The sequence below is a fragment of the Ostrea edulis genome, chromosome 5, assembly GCF_947568905.1.
Source record: "Ostrea edulis chromosome 5, xbOstEdul1.1, whole genome shotgun sequence".
NCBI classification, from domain to species: domain Eukaryota; kingdom Metazoa; phylum Mollusca; class Bivalvia; order Ostreida; family Ostreidae; genus Ostrea; species Ostrea edulis.
The window spans coordinates 17,638,283-17,655,578 of NC_079168.1; the positions used below are offsets into that span (position 1 = coordinate 17,638,283).

A 17,296-nucleotide genomic window follows, 5' to 3' on the forward strand; every position below is an offset into this window, starting at 1 on the left:
TATATATCATGCACAATATGCAAAATTCTTCGTCTGCTCGGTCATGCTTGTTATCGCAAGATCTCATAAGTGGATCAAATGAAAAACCAAAAACATTGACTATCAGCACAGAAATATAGTTGTTCAACATGGACTTGAGCCATTTTGACACAAAAAAGAAAAAGAAAGAAAAAGGGATAATAGTATGGTGGCAAAAAAAAAAATGACACTGAGACTGTTTTTTAACATGCAAGGTGAAGATAACGAACAGTGATCAATCTCATAACTCCTACAAGCAATACAAATTTAAACCTTTCCGAAACCGACAAAATCGCTTTTTCCTCCGTACTCGTACATTGATGAAAGTTGAAGATAACGAACAGTGATCAATCTCCTAACTCCTATAAGTAATACAAAATAGATAGTTGGGCAAACACGGACACCTGGACACAGCAGAGGTGGGATCAGGTGCCTAGGAGGAGTAAGCATCCCCTGTCGACCGGTCACACCCGCCGTAAGCCCTATATCCTGATCAGGTAAACAGAGTTATCCGTAGTCAAAATCAGTGTGCCAAGAACGGCCTAATCGATGCGTATATGGATCACAAAATTTTCAGTGAACGTATATAGAGATTATCTCTAATCAGTTGCTGATTTTCCCATTTTTTCGTGTAAATACATGTTACCTTTAGAGCCTTGCTTCGCGGACGGCCCTTAGGCCCGTCTGAGCTTCGCTCGGTATCAAACATAGAATAAAAATGCTTGCATAAATTTAACAAATCGTATCCTTGTGGTCTATATTGAGAAGTTATTTAAAGATACTTCCTTTACATCTTGTATATTACTGGGTGCCTCTTCTTCGGCCACATCCGGATCTTGGAGGTTATCGAAGAGGCAAGCTAACGACCTTTACAACACTCTACTATAATATTCTTCTTGAGTATCTATACTATAGTACAGCTACTACCTAGGTACTCGATATAGGCTTAAAAAAACAATAACTTTTAACCACACTTTTATTAGAGGAAAACCGAGGCCCCGTGTCATAGCAGGTGTGGCACGATAAATATCCCCCCAGACTCAAAGGTCGTAAGGATTACGTCATATTTGTTAAAGTCGCCGAATTTCCAAGATGCAGAACTTCAAACGATGTAAGCCAGTCATCATGCACTTAACATTAGTCAGACCTTGTACTGATTAGGTACTTAATTCCGCCGAATTCTGTTTTAATTGTAACTGTGTACAATTTATCATCACCTACATGTAATGCTTGAAACCAAACATTCTCTGAAGCTATATCTATAATAATAAGAAAAAATATGCAGTTTACGTGTCCTTTATTATCCAATAATGAAGCCAGTGTTTTGTCTGTAAATGAACGAGATACACAGTTAGTTTGATCGTAAATATATACTTGATGATAATTCATAATAGTAATTGATTATATACCTATGGTTAGATACGATAGTTACAATTAGGCCTATTTATTTTAATCTGTTACACGTACCCTCTTTCGCAGATATAATGTCGTGTAGATGTCAAACACCCTAGGTCGTTCCATTGATAGTGGTGTGCGGCGTCCATTAATAAACAGTTTTGAGTATGATAGTTATTTGGTTGGCCTGGTGCAAAATTGGTATAATCCATCTTATGACCGTGTGGTTCCCATAGCCACGTGCCTTCCACTGTCCAGTCTGTGGCACCCAGCCACGTGTTGTTCGCTGAAAAAAGTTAAGCAAGAGTGAGAAGATACGAGGGCGAGAGTACGAAGTTGCCAAGGCGATGAAGCGATATCAGTAGCTCTTCTTTGTCGTCACAAATACGCGTGCTCATTCAAGGATTCTCTGTCTGTTGTATCTGTTTTCAATTCCCAATGTCATTTTGCAAATTAAAATGTAGTTGGTAGATCAAACGGAGTGTGTGGGTAATAACGTCATGCAGGTGCCATATCAGAATGATAGAAATGAAAAAGACACACTGTCCGGAAGTGATGTAACAATAAGCGCCAACAGAAAAAAAATCAAAACTTCGCTCTACAATTTTAGATGCATAAACAAAACTGATTTCTCATACTTTGACCGATGTTTTACCGTGAAAATGTCCCCCAAAGAAAGCAAAGCTTATAGATAAACTTGCAACCTAGGAGTTTTGTAAATTTGATTGTTCTTCTTAATTGATTTGTTAGATATTTAACATGTGTAGCTTATAAAAGTTAAAATTTCTGAATGTGGATAAACCTTAAATTTCAATCACACTTGAAATGAGCTCAATATAGGTAAAGAAAATAAAATGACGATCGTAATTTGGAGATGATAGTTAATTGCTCGGAAATGTGGCTAATTGATAAGCCAGACTTTGTCCTATGAATGGAAAAGAAAATTTGAAGGTCAGTTTGAAACTCTATATACAGAATTCCACGATTTCCTTCCAGTGGCTATCCCTATAATTAAATCCTTCCTCACTCAGCCCTCAGTGACCGCAAGTAAATTCGCGTACGGGTCTTAATAAATAGTGTACGTCTATTTTAAGGACTGGGGATTTCACTATATTCAGATTTAGTCTGAATTTTGCTTTTGACTCCTGTCCTTTATGTTATGTGGACTTGCATTTTATTCATCCTCTTCAACATGAAATCCCCCTCTGACAATTTATCATCATTAAACATCATTTCAATGATTGTCATAAGACAGACAGGCATTCAAGCACACCACACATAACTGTACTCCTAGATAGGCTGTTTAGAGTCAAATGAGGATAAATTTTAAATTCAAAATATCTACTCACTGTTGGAAGTTTGAAGTAGATGTGTAATAAAGACGTTCTCATCAACATTGTCAATGTGCACTAGGTAGCTGTCATGTATCTCACACATTTTCTGCATGAGGGTAAATTTAGATAAAAAGTAAACTGGATATGTTTTTGACAAATATGAGATTTGATTGATATATCCATTTTAAAGCCCCTTTCACACATTCACGGATCAGGAGCCGGTCGATGCCGGATGCACACATTTTCTAGTCATCCGGGGTGATCCGACTCCTTTGGGTTTTGTGACGTCGTAATGCCGGTGTCAACATGGTCTTATTACGATGCAGACACGTAAAATACCAGTTTCCCTACTGATAAGCACGGTAGCTACCCATACTTCCCTGGAAAAACTCCTGGTCCACGGAGCGTACGGAAGATCACGATTTCTGCCAGTCCATCCACGAAGATACGCGGGTGTCCACGGATTTTCACGGTCTTTCTCCCTTGCGTTTATCGTAACTGTCCGTGTAGTTACCGGGAACAATCCGTGTACAAACCGTAGACATCGATGTTCTTCAGCAGATAAGTTTCGCACACGGATGACCCTGGACTTGACACAGATACTTCGGTGGGTGCACGGACCGCTCGGTTGATACACGTAGGTATACGGAACTTGCACATATAAGTACGGAGGATTTTCTTCCGTGACGATCCTGTAAAAAATCAAACATGTTTAGTTATTTTCCCGAAATTGTCTTGACCAAGCCGGATGGTCCCAGACGACACTGGATGCATATAAAGTTTGTACATGGTGATGACGGATTGTCACGAACCATCACATATTGACAATCCGAAATGATCCGGCTTCTCATCCGTGAAACGGTCCGTGATCACATCGACACCAACTGGCAGTTTTCCGGGGACGTACTGGAAGCTACCGGGCGTATCCGTAGAGAAACCGGCATGACTAATGAACCGTGATTGTGTGAAAGGGACTTTAAAGGTTTTTAGATAAATCATATCAAAATTTGTAGCACGCGAATAAATGTAGGTATACGATGACTTGTTGGACATTACCAGGGCATTAAACCAATTCTGGGAGTCCCTGCTGATATGGTAACAGGATACCCTGTATGCGGTCCAGCCATCAGGACAACACCATCCTGCAATACAGAGAGTGGGACTGATACGACGTGCTTCTCCGTATATAATAAAAATGAAAAGTGCAGATAACAAACAGAATAGAGAGTTGGGAAGACACCGACCCCAGGATATACCAGAGATGAGATCAAGTGCCTAGGTGGAGTAAGCATCCCCTGTCGACCGGTCACACCCGCCGTGATCCCCATATCTTGATCAGGTTAACGGAGTAGCCCGTAATCGAAATCAGTGTGTCAAGAACGGCCTAGCATTCGGTATAAAACAGTCAGACAGCATTTGAGCCAACGATAGGTTGTATTGGCAAACTAGATCATTATAAAAACCATAGACTTTGCGAAATGCTGACTTTAAACGCAACTGTTGCAGCCCATGTACCATTAACTTGTTTGTCAGTAACGTACCTTGAATTAAAACTGATTTAAAAAGTTATCATACTCAGAAGAAGCTCTTGCGTATCGAATCAGTTGAGAGATGTAAACACCACAAGCAGGTGATAAAGAAATATTGCTACATAAATATGGGAAAATGACGACGGAGAAGCTGAAAACATCCTGTTTGTCATGAAGTTTAGGTGTAGGTTTGCCGTTAATATTTATTTTAAACTAATTATCTAAGTACGAAGCAGATGGGGACTTTGTGGGGTCTTTTATTTGTAGTTCATAGGCATACAGCGAGTCGACATATGAATGAAAATCATTATCGACATATGAATGAAAATCATTATTGTTAATAGATAGAACGTCGTCGATATATCTAAATGTCGAGTTGAGTGGCACAGCAATATATTTTTTCTTATCATGTAGAAGCTTTAGAATAAACTATGTTTCACAGAAACTTAAAGACAGGTCAGCTATAGAGAGCACAATTCGTGCCCATGAGAATTCCAACAGACTGTTGGAAAACCTGATCATCAAAGACTACTAAGATGTTGTCAATGAGGAATTATAGCATATTTTGCATTTGAACTTTAGAATTGTGTGGTGTTTAACAAAGTAGCAATTTTGATAATTGATCACTAGATAAGTATATTTACTTTTTTCCCATTTTTGTTGAAGCAACTGTCAATGGAGACAAAAAGTCTTTCCCGTGGGGATCCGGATTAGAATAGATTCCCAGTACCCCTTGCTTGTCGTAAGAGGCAACTAAATGGGAGAGTCCTTTGGATGGGATTGTAAAAGCCGAGATCCCGTGTCACAGCAGGTGTGGCACGATAAAGATCCCTCCGTGCTCAAAGGCCATAAGCGCCGAGCATAGGCCTAAATTTTGTAGCCCTTCACCGCCAATGGTGACGTCTCTATATGAGTGAAATACCTTCGAGAGGGACGTTAAACAATATATAATCAATTAATCAGAACGTCTAATCTTTAATTTATCGTTAGAAATGGTCGTGTAAAGTGTTGAAAAGTAGTTTCGATGCTGTTGATTTAAGAAGTTTTGCGATTTCAAATTTACTAAAAGTTCTTTAGAATCTACATTTGATTTACACCACTTCTGGCATACATGTAATACTTGTAACAAGGGCACATTGTACGCTAGTAATATGATTCTAATGACATGGTGCACAGAATATAACGGTACTGTAGTGACAGGATCCACATGATATAAACGTGATGTACAGTGTATAACCGGATTGTAATGACGTAGTGCACATTCTATGACGGAATTGAGATGATGTAATGCACAATATACCCGGTATAATGGGATTGTAATGAGGTCGTGACGTTATATAATGGGACTGTAATGACGTAGTGCGCAGTATATAACAGGATTGTAATGAAACGCACACTATATAACTGGGACTGTAGTGACATGGTGCGTAGTACAATGTATATAGTGGAACTATGCTGATGTAGTGTTCAGTGTTTAATGGAACTACATGTATAATATAGTGGTACAGATTATATAATGGGACTGTAATGAGATGATGTACAGAATACAACGAGGCTGCAATGACGTAGTGCACAGTATATAATGGGACTATAATGATATAGTGCACAATATGTAATGAGACTGTAATGACGTCATGCACAGTATATAACAGGGCTCTAACAATGCTGTGCACCGTATATCTAGTTACCGTACTGTAATGACGAAATAAACAGAATATAATGGAACTGTAATGACGTAGTAAGCAGAATATAATGGAACTGTAATGACGTATATACATGTAACATGACTTAAACAATGTTCTGCACCGTATATACTAGTAACAATACTGTAATGACGTATTGCACAGTATATAACAGGACTGTAATGACGTAGTAAGCAGTATATAATGTAGTCCGAAATATCTTACGTTTTCCTGGCTTTTTATGATTTTGATATTTACCGTGCCATTTCGGACTACATATAATGGAACTGTAATGACGTAGTAAGCAGTATATAATGGGACTGAAATGACGTAGTAAGCAGTGTATAATGGGACTGTATATGACGTAGTAAGCAGTATATAACTGGACTAATGACGTAGTGCACAGGATATAATGTAATTATAAGAATGTTTTGCACACTACAGTACAATATATATCGCCACGGTGTGAAACAAAACGAGTTAAACATGGTACAATGAAATTAAAACGGGAAAATAATAATCATACTAATATTGAATTCTTAATCGTTGCATTGTTCTTAAAAATGATGAATGTATATCAAAATATATTCATTCCAGATATTATACTGACCTGTATTGAAAAAGCTTAAGAATAGTAAACTAAAAGCTATCACAAGGTAATAGCGTCTATTCTTCGTGGACATAGTGTCAATTCTAAAGATAAAAGAACATTTCCTTATCATCTATGTTTCAGTGTAAATCGTTATAGATTAGTGCATGTATTTATATTTGGAGTGCCATTTTGTCTTCACTTAAGAAAACAGGGAACGTATATATGAAAACTAAACTTTTTAAAATTCACTTTTAAAATTAAAATGTTTGCCCTTAGGTTAAGGTATCATCATCGTCGTTGGCGTTGTCATCATTATCATTTTCATCAAAACAAATCGCTGCGGTAGCTAAGTCGGTAAAATGCTCGTGTGCTGTTGGTCACTTTGAAAATGGAATAGCGAGTCATTAAAATCCTCAGATGTCCTATGTCACAATTAGCTCAAAAATTATAAGCAAATCGATTTACAGAAAGATTAACATTATATAAATATTGCATGTACTTGAGGGTAACATTGAAAATTTTCACTCCGAGAAAACCATTGTCAACCGAGGCGTAACAGTATATTGTGATTGAGTCTACAAATATTTTATACCCTATAAGGTATTTACTGGCACCGTTCAAACTGGCTGTGATAAGTGAAAGTGCAGACGGTCTTACAATTTGCAGTCACTTAGAACTATTATGGAACCCAGTTTAAGAATTGGGGTAAGAAATCAACTAAAATGATATCTAATGTTGCATTGTATTAATTTAGAGTTGATTGTCGGTGTGTTTGATTCATTTGTGCTGTAAGAACATACATTCATATAAAGGAATATTTATTTGATTAGACTCTTGTAAAGACAGTCACTCCATTATCCGATTAGGTTTCCGGTTACATCGTCCCTACAAAACAAAGAGGAAACAATTCATTATTGTTTCTGTGTAGCTGTGATGCTATCTGTAGGTTTATCATTTGAGATGTTAAAGTAGTAGTATCACGATTGCAACTTTCTTACTTAATTTGTTTACTTGAAATGCAAAATTTCTGAATGACTACTAGTGCATATTCACATTCACTCCGTCTTCCTTAACATTCTTGCTACGTATAACTGATATTGGAGGTTGTAATATGAAAGACGAAGATAACGCACAGTGTGATGAAAGGTGAAGATGAGTGTGATCAATCTCTTAACTCCTATAAGCAATGCAAATTATAGAGTTGGGGAAACATGGACCCCTGGATATACCAGAGGTTGGATCAGGTGCCTAGGAGGAGTAAGCACCCCCTGTCGACGGTCACACCCGCTGTGAGCCCTATATCTTGATCAGGTAATATCTCACAAGATGTAATATCTCATAAACTTTTAACGTTTGAAATGGGCTAACCAATATATCACTACATATGAATATACTTTTCTCATGTTAATCATTATCAAAATGTGATTAAATGTATATAGAAAATGTCTTTCAATTTAGGAAAGTATAAGAGATTATGTACTTTGAGCCTTTTTACACCGGCATATTAAATGGAGCACGTTAGCGCTCAATAAAATATATGCCTGTGTAAAGAGTCTCGAAGTATATTATCGAATAATTATACTTTTAAAAACTTAAAACATATCTTAAATAAAGAAATAAATTGCATGGCTTCACTTTTTTGGCACGCTGTTTTTGGCTATATTTAGCTCTAATACTTCATAGTTATTTCGGATTTCAAACATTTCGGTTGAGCATCACTGAAGAGACATTATTTGTCGAAATGCGCATCTGGTGCAACAAAATTGGTACCGTATAAGTTTTACATGGGTATAATGTAAATGTAACGTGAAAGTAACTATTTGGCTCAAAGTGCAAGTGTAGATGGAAACCTATATTTGTTTGCAAATATAAATTTGGACTTGTGACAATCCCTGTCGTCCCATAGGTAGGAGTGGTTTTTAAAGTAGGATCCTTCAATCATCAAGCAGTCCTCGTTGTTGTGGTTATTTGGTTCACCCGGAGCAAAATTTGTGTAATTCATTTTGTTACCATGGTTCCCATACGAAGGTACCCTCTATAGTCCAATCAGTCCCTCCTAACCAAACATTGTCCTCTGAAATGATTAACATTATGTAAAACAAACTTCCTGATTGGAAATGTTGATATCACTACGTATATGTATGTTAGATTTAGCAAATTGATTATTAATATGCAATGGCAGTAATAATTGTAACTAAAATAATCATGATCATATTCACATAGAAATGGAATACATTTACATATTATGATTTATATTTTTATAGAGTTGCAATACATGTAGGGATCATGTTTTAAAAAAAAATTATTCATTCATGAAAATACTACCAATGAAAATTTTAATATGATAATTTAACTGTGGCTTGTTATATGGTAAAACGAGACCATTAATCCCCTGTAACATCGACTTATTTGTCAGGAGCCTGCCTCGATTTAGAAAATGTTGAAATTGATCATTCTCAGAACACACTCTTCTGCGACAGATTTGTTGAGATTTATAAACACAATATGCAGAAGATAATGGACTACTAGTACATGAAAGGTGAAAATAACGAACAGTGATGAATCTCATAACTCCTATTAGAAATACAATATTAAGAGTTAGGCAAACACAGACTTCTGGACATACCAAAAATGGGATCAGCTGCCTAGGAGGAGGATGCATCCCTTCTCGACCGGTCACACCTGCCGTGAGCCCTACATCTCGATCAGGTAAACGGAGTAATATTTATCGGAGTTGACGATGTGGAGAAAGTGAAGCTATCCAATTTATTTTCACTGTGTATATACAGCTGTACATCTATCAAATAAAAATATAATTATTGCAGACTTTTTCACGGTAAATCATTTATAATCAATATGTAGGTGGATTGCTGCTTTTAAAGACTAAGATGTGCTCCTTGTGTACTATTTCAATTGTTTTATGACATAATTCAATGAAATCATGGCTGCATTTTCGTTATAAAGAAAAGAAAGTCACAATTTTAATGTCTTATAGTTAAATAAATCAAAACAGTCAATAATGCTATGTTCACGCCATCACGATTCGCGCCACGATTGAAATCGTGGTCTTCATCGTGCTCTTAACGTGGTGATCCTACCAAATCTGATCAGATCTTGAGTTTAGTGACAATCGTGTCGATCAAAAAAAAAAATTTGACTGTCAAAAGTTTTTCTACGATCAACACGATTAATTTTCAGTCGTTATAATAGCATCAGATCGATTGCATCGTAACAGAGCACAACATATCGCATCTAAGCGTGCTCCCAAATCGTGGTGATACCAGTCAATCTTTTACAAGGTAAACATCACGCTTTGATGCGATGCGTTGCGCTGTCCCACGATCTGTTACGATAGTTATAATACCGGTATAAGCATACAGTAATGCTGCAAATACACGTCATCAACCATTTCTAGATGTTAAAAAAATGAAGTGAATGGTCCATCGGGCTGTATGTATACCCATCAGGGTCCACTCGTAACTAGCACATCGATCATCTTCGATCACAATCGTATCCTATCGCAATATAGCGCATCGGTTCGTGACTAAAATAATCACATAGGCATAAGCATACTTACTATTTGACTGTTTCATGAGGCCTACTATGAAATTGTGCTCCTACTGACTTAACACTGTTGCAAGGCTTGATCCGTGTATTTGACACATCTTCTACAAATAAAGGTTTCTGATTATTATAGAAATACATAGAATTAAAAGCGACAAAATATTATTTTTTGATTTGGGAGGTTTTAAAAGTATTGCTATTATAGTAAATGGAATATTTCTATAACTAGCATGCCTAGTTATCAAAATTTTAACTATAAAAATCAAAGTACTATGCTAAAGTTTTCTCTACATATATTGTAAGCATAAAGAGAAAATTCAAATTTAACAAATATGATTTTCGTGTCACAACATTTGGTGTTTGACACCAAAATTAAATGTTTCGTTAGAACTGTTGCAGAGCACTGTATTGTGCTTCTACGTTTTATTGTCCTGTATTTCAACAATACTGAAGGTCTGACAGTGATTACGATACACACAACTAACACACCATTGTAAGTCTGACAGTGATTACAATACACACAACTAACACACCATTGTAAGTCTGACAGTGATTACAATACACACAACTAACACACCATTGTAAGTCTGACAGTGATTACAATACACACAACTAACACACCATTGTAAGTCGGACAGTGATTACAATACACACAACTAACACACCATTGCATCGAACCAAGTCTCCTCTTCAGGTCCCATGTGATAACAAGAAGGAATGATTGATGTTTTCCGCCACACTCAACAATTTTTCAGTTATATGGTGGCGCCCAGTTTTTATTGGTGGAAGTGAGAACCCAGATACAATGTAGATGGGAAGAGACCACCGACCTTTCGAAAGTAAACTGGGAAATGTTCTCACTTACCGGCGCGAGCGGTATTCGATCCCGCGCTGACAGAGGCGATAACAAGAAGGACCATGCTTCAACCATCCCGTCAGACACATCCATACGGAAACAACTAAGGAATAGCCATCATCCGGCAATCAAATTTCCATCTTTTCTTATAGACAACAAAACTTTGAATTGGAGGTAAATTTATAAGTTTATTAATGTCGTGTGAATACAGCCATTGAAACGTGTACATGTATAGATAAAGAAATGTAAATTATTTTGGAGTTTCTGATTTAAATTCATTAATATGACAGCCTAATGGTTGGGAAGTTAAAACGAATGAAAAGAAGAATACAATGTGCAACGTACCTACAAAGTGAAGACAAAGAAACTGTAGAATCGTTCTCGTCATGATAAGAATTAGAAAAGTCCGATTATGGCAGGAATATCGTCTTGGACTATGTCACAGATTTGTTTACGGTAGAGTAATGGCGATAAAACCAACGAGTTTGTCAGAGACAAGTTGACCAGCCTGGTGGGCCCCCCAATAAACCCTCCTACAGATGGTCAAGATGGCCTGGATTGGTCATGTCGTACGTCACGACAGCCTTGGAAAGACCGTACTACAGGGCATCGTAGAGGGTGGACACCGCCGCGGCCGATAAAGGAAAAGTTGGACAGATAATGTGAAGGAGTAGACCACACTTCTAATGCCAGTACTCATCACAACGGCCCAAGACAGAATTGAGAGGAGAAGGGTCTCTGCTGCTTCATCCATCTTGCCTCCCCAGCGACGTCACCCGTCGCGGGATTGATGATGATGATGAATGGCGATATCGAGAAACAATTAAGGACAACACGCGGTTTAGAGGTTTCCACGGTCCTTTATAATCAAGATCGATTAATCCAGTAAAATGCTATATTCTATCGTCATAATTGAACATGATGCATGTAAAACTAGGATTATTAAAAGAAACGACCGGACTATAGCAAGCACAATTTACATATGATGTGAGTAATACACAATGATACATCAGGAGTTTATCAGATTTCCTCACACTACAAAGACTTCAATGATAAGACACATAAATCATTTAGAAATTATACAAGTTTTTACCTGAGGAAGTATAATTTGTAAATATGGGATTATTATTTAGACCCCACAGAAAACAATATACATGTATCATCTGCTATGTTTCATTGCACAGTAGGTATTGTCCAAATTAAGCATTTGTGTCGTATTATAAAAGAATAGCATTGAATTTGGATAGCAATTCGTAGGCCTAAATGAAATCAGTTATTAACACAAACACTCAAATGAGTTTGATATACTTGACGAATTCAACAGTCTTTTGGGAATATTGTTATGGCATGGCTCTCTCTATCTATTTCCCTTTCCTTCTTGCCCAAACACACACAAAACGCAGTATATTTGTTTTAGAGAATGCACAATGTCTACTTCTAAAGTAGTCTCGTATCAGAAGTTATGTTACATATCTATGGATTGATATTCTGCCTACGATGTAACATGATGTGAAGAAAAATACCTCAATATCTATTAAATCAGTGATCTTGAATTACCATGTGAATTCATATATTTTTATTGACAGTCTGTTCCACTAGGTACTCTGTCGCTTTTTTTTTTAAATTTCGTTTACAACTTTTCAGATCTTAAGTTGAAGTCCTAAATGTTCATAGTATTTTTATTATTCATTGTTTCCCCACTTTCCATCAACCAAGCAGAGATCCTACATTGACATTCCTGTAAAACAATGAAAATGAACGATGACTAACAATATAAATACACTGGTTTCGTACTGTACTACAAAATATTATGGAATTATAATCGGTATTCATCTATCATCAAGAGTTTTGTACATTTTGTACTACAAAATATTCTTAAATAACAATCGGCATTTAACTACGATCAAGAATTTCTATGAATTGTTTGTTTAATGCTGCATCATGACATAGAACCTTTATCCTGAAACTTAAAGATAATACATTAATAATAACTACCTTGTCATCATATTAAATGACTCACATTAATTCGCAGACATAACAGTACTGTTTCTCACAACCTCTGTCGTCCCATTTGTAGCTGTGATGACTATGAGAGGAACCGTCTATTAATAGACAATTCTCTGTACCCAGATTATTTGGCCTTCCAACGTCAAAGTGTGTATAGTTCAGTCTGTCACCATGGGGCTCCCATACCCATATACCTTCAATGGTCCAATCCGAGGCACCCAACCATACAATACTACCTGCAAGTTAAAGTCATTGGTATCTATGGAAAAATACTACCGATGTTTCATGGAATTTTTAATGTTTTTCTTAATTAACTAAGATCATGGAATTCAGTGCACAATCAAAAGGAAGGACTACTGAACAACATTTTTCTTTTGTGGATCAAAAACAATGTAATAATACGTAAAGTTGCTCTACTCACAATTATTTTTATCCATTAGGCTAACAATAAACCTGTCTTCTGCAGCTTCTTCAACATGAACAAGATGGCCGCCATGAATTTGACACATTTTCTGTGGAAAAGTAATATTAACAGAACAGCAATTCACTATAATTGTAAAGATGATACTTTTAATCATAAATGTTGATTAGAATATTTCAATTTACTGATGAATTCATTTAATTTTAGCCACACCATTGCATCAAACCACGATGTGTGTTCCTGACTGAAATGATAACAGGACAATGAATATTTATTCCATCCCACTGGACAGCTCCAGTCGGAACAAACTGCAAGAAAACCATAGTTTTATGGACAACAATCCTTGTATCCCCCGCCAAGAAAATAATCATGTTCCGAGGAGCAACTGCGGAACAAATTTCACAGAACTTTAAGTTTGATAATGTTGGAATAGCCAATGAATAGGTATGCTATCATACCAAATACACAATAGCGATACAAAAGTAAGTTTCCATGGAAATATTTCCTGCATAACGATCTTTTCACAAAAGTATATCGTGAGACATTTTTCGATATGATTCGATGAAAATAAATATCTTCAATGTAAGAAAATACATTGAAAGGAAAATGTTATGTAGAATATTTGTTGCCTGCTACTTACCTACATATACATGGACTGCACATAGGAATAGAGAAGACAGTATCATTCGTGAATATTCCATCATACTACTCCAGAATGTAGCGTATTATAAGATAATGTAGCCTTATCTCGCCCTTTTGCACTTCATTTGGAATTATTCAAAATGTAATTTGCGTACTTAATTCACCAGGTTTTAATCAAATTATATGCTATACTACAGGCATCGGGTATGTGACTTAGATTTTGTGAACACATAGTTGAGAAAATTAATTGTTTAGCTATCATGATCACGCACATATACACCTGTCATTTTCATATCACCTGTAGTTCAACCAGTATCTTTGGCTCAGTCCTGCGTGTTTTTATCTTTGGCTCAGTCCTGCGTGTTTTTATCTTTAGTGCAAACTGAAAAACAAAACGTAACGTCTGGTGAGTTGTAATTAGAGGTCATAATACATGTACCTGTAGTTCCCTCCTGTCATAATACATGTACCTGTAGTTCCTTCCTGTCATAATACATGTACCTGTAGTTCCCTCCTGTCATAATACATGTACCTGTAGTTCCCTCCTGTCATAATACATGTACCTGTAGTTCCCTCCTGTCATAATACATGTACCTGTAGTTCCCTCCTGTCATAATACATGTACCTGTAGTTCCCTCCTGACGAAAATCACAAAATTGAGTCCTTGTTATGTGATTTTGCTTACCTATTCAAATTTCAAAACTTGGGAATATTAGTATGAATTCTAGGTCTTGCAGTGCTGAAATAAGAACGGTAAGACATTTCTGTCAAACCAATTATTTCATTCTGGTTAACGGTTTTCTCCCTTTGTAATAAAGAGATTTAGAAGAAAGAAATTTTGATTAAAATTCAGATTTTATAACTTCAAAGCAAATTAGGTTACTGTAATGACATGGTGCAATGTATGTAACGAGACTGTAATAGACGGAAATGTATGGGACTGTATGATAATGTAACGATGTAGTGTCCAGTATATAAGAGGACTGTAATGACGAGAAGCAAGATATGTAACGAGACCGTAATATAACATGTATGTCACTGTAACGAGACTATAACGAGTAAAGTATGTAACGAGACTGTAATAGAACATGTATGTCACTGTAACGAGATTATAACGAGTAAAGTATGTAACGAGACTGTAATAGAAAAGATGTATGTCACTGTAACGAGATTATAACGAGTAAAGTATGTAACGAGACTGTAATAGAACATGTATGTCACTGTAATGAGATTATAACGAGTAAAGTATGTAACGAGACTGTAATAGAACATGTATGTCACTGTAACGAGATTATAACGAGTAAAGTATGTAACGAGACTGTAATAGAAAAGATGTATGTCACTGTAACGAGATTATAACGAGTAAAGTATGTAACGAGACTGTAATAGAACATGTATGTCACTGTAATGAGATTATAACGAGTAAAGTATGTAACGAGACTGTAATAGAAAAGATGTATGTCACTGTAACGAGATTATAACGAGTAAAGTATGTAACGAGACTGTAATAGAAAACATGTATGTCACTGTAACGAGACTATAACGAGTAAAGTATGTAACGAGACTGTAATAGAACATGTATGTCACTGTAACGAGATTATAACGAGTAAAGTATGTAACGAGACTGTAATAGAACATGTATGTCACTTTAATGAGATTATAACGAGTAAAGTATGTAACGAGACTGTAATAGAACATGTATATCACTGTAACGAGATTATAACGGGTAAAGTATGTAACGAAACTGTAATAGAACATGTATGTCACTGTAACGAGATTATAACGAGTAAAGTATGTAACGAGACTGTAATAGAACATGTACGTCATTGTAACGAGATTATAACGAGTAAAGTATGTAACGAAACTGTAATAGAACATGTATGTCACTGTAACGAGATTATACCGAGTAAAGTGTGTAACGATACTGTAATAGAACATGTATGTCACTGTAACGAGATTATAACGAGTAAAGTATGTAACGAGACTGTAATAAAACACATGTATATCACTGTAACGAGATTATAACGAGTAAAGTATGTAACGAGACTGTAATAGAACATGTATGTCACTGTAACGAGATTATAACGAGTAAAGTATGTAACGAGACTGTAATAGAACATGTATGTCACTGTAACGAGACTATAACGGGTAAAGTATGTAACGAGAATGTAATATAACATGTATGTCACTGTAACGAGATTATAACGAGTAAAGTATTAACGAGACTGTAATAGAAAAGATGTATGTCACTGTAACGAGATTATAACGGGTAAAGTATGTAACGGGACTGTAATAGAACATGTATGTCACTGTAACGAGACTATAACGAGTAAAGTATGTAACGAGACTGTAATAGAACATGTACGTCACTGTAACGAGATTATACCGAGTAAAGTGTGTAACGAGACTGTAATAGAACATGTATGTCACTGTAATGAGATTATAACGAGTAAAGTATGTAACGAGACTGTAATAGAACATGTATGGCACTGTAATGAGATTATAATGAGTAAAGTATGTAACGAGACTCTAATAGAAAAACATGTACGTCACTGTAACGAGATTATAACGAGTAAAGTATGTAACGAGACTGTAATGACGTACTGCGCAGTATAAAATGGGACTGTCTTGATGTAGTGTGCAGTATATAATGGGGCTATAATGACGTTGTGCACAGTATGTAACGTGACAATAATGATGTAGTGGACTGTATATACTGAAACTCTAACACATGTTATATAACGGGATTGGAATGGCGTAGTGCGCACCATATAATGAAAAAGTGATGACGTAGTGCAGAGTATATAACGGGACTGTAATGACGTGGTGCACAGTATTTGATTTGACTCAAATAAGGTGATACACATTATATAATGGAACCGTACCAATGTTGTGCACATTATATACATGTACATGTTAGGGGACTGTAATGACGTAGTGTACAGTAGATAGTGGGACTGTAATGACGTACTGCACAGTTTATAATGGGACTATGATGACGTAGAACACATAATACATGTAGAATGGGACTGTAATGATGTAATGCACAATATATAATCGGTTTGTTAAAATGTTGCGCACAATATATATTGAGAATAAAATAATGTCTTCCAAAGAACACTCTTGAAAGTTACATACGGTATGAAATAATTTTCATAATAATATTGAATTTTAGTCATTCCATTGTTCTTTAAAATGCTTTTTGTATACCAAAATATATTCATTACAAATATGATACTAATCTGTATTAAAAAAG

General features: G+C 36.1%; 2 protein-coding genes across 2 annotated transcripts; both read right to left on the bottom strand.

The window, feature by feature from the left end:
• Window positions 1-1,303: 1,303 nt before the first annotated feature.
• LOC125649538 (perlucin-like protein) lies at window positions 1,304-6,855 on the bottom strand. The gene is made up of 5 exons (XM_048877139.2): window positions 6,569-6,855; window positions 3,804-3,889; window positions 2,763-2,853; window positions 1,486-1,699; window positions 1,304-1,346 (listed from the first exon to the last, which is right to left on the bottom strand). The coding sequence occupies exons 1-5, from the start codon at window positions 6,678-6,680 to the stop codon at window positions 1,319-1,321; spliced, it is 531 nt and encodes a 176-aa protein (XP_048733096.1). The 5' UTR covers window positions 6,681-6,855; the 3' UTR covers window positions 1,304-1,318.
• Window positions 6,856-12,531: 5,676 nt separating this feature from the next.
• On the bottom strand, window positions 12,532-15,213 carry LOC125649539 (perlucin-like protein). The gene is made up of 5 exons (XM_048877140.2): window positions 14,039-15,213; window positions 13,612-13,706; window positions 13,399-13,489; window positions 12,991-13,213; window positions 12,532-12,708 (listed from the first exon to the last, which is right to left on the bottom strand). Exons 1-5 carry the CDS (start codon window positions 14,100-14,102, stop codon window positions 12,678-12,680), a joined length of 504 nt encoding a protein of 167 aa, XP_048733097.2. The 5' UTR covers window positions 14,103-15,213; the 3' UTR covers window positions 12,532-12,677.
• Window positions 15,214-17,296: the final 2,083 nt, after the last annotated feature.

Coding starts and splice junctions, on each gene's coding strand:
- LOC125649539 (XM_048877140.2), bottom strand. CDS start 14,102: ATGATGGAATATTCACGAATGATACTGTCTTCTCTATTCCTATGTGCA. Junction 13,490..13,611: donor CATCGTGGTTTGATGCAATG/GTGTGGCTAAAA, acceptor ACTTTTCCACAG/AAAATGTGTCAAATTCATGG. Junction 13,214..13,398: donor CCTAATGGATAAAAATAATT/GTGAGTAGAGCA, acceptor TTTAACTTGCAG/GTAGTATTGTATGGTTGGGT.
- LOC125649538 (XM_048877139.2), bottom strand. CDS start 6,680: ATGATAAGGAAATGTTCTTTTATCTTTAGAATTGACACTATGTCCACG. Junction 2,854..3,803: donor AGAATTGGTTTAATGCCCTG/GTAATGTCCAAC, acceptor ACCCTCATGCAG/AAAATGTGTGAGATACATGA. Junction 1,700..2,762: donor TCTACTTCAAACTTCCAACA/GTGAGTAGATAT, acceptor AACTTTTTTCAG/CGAACAACACGTGGCTGGGT.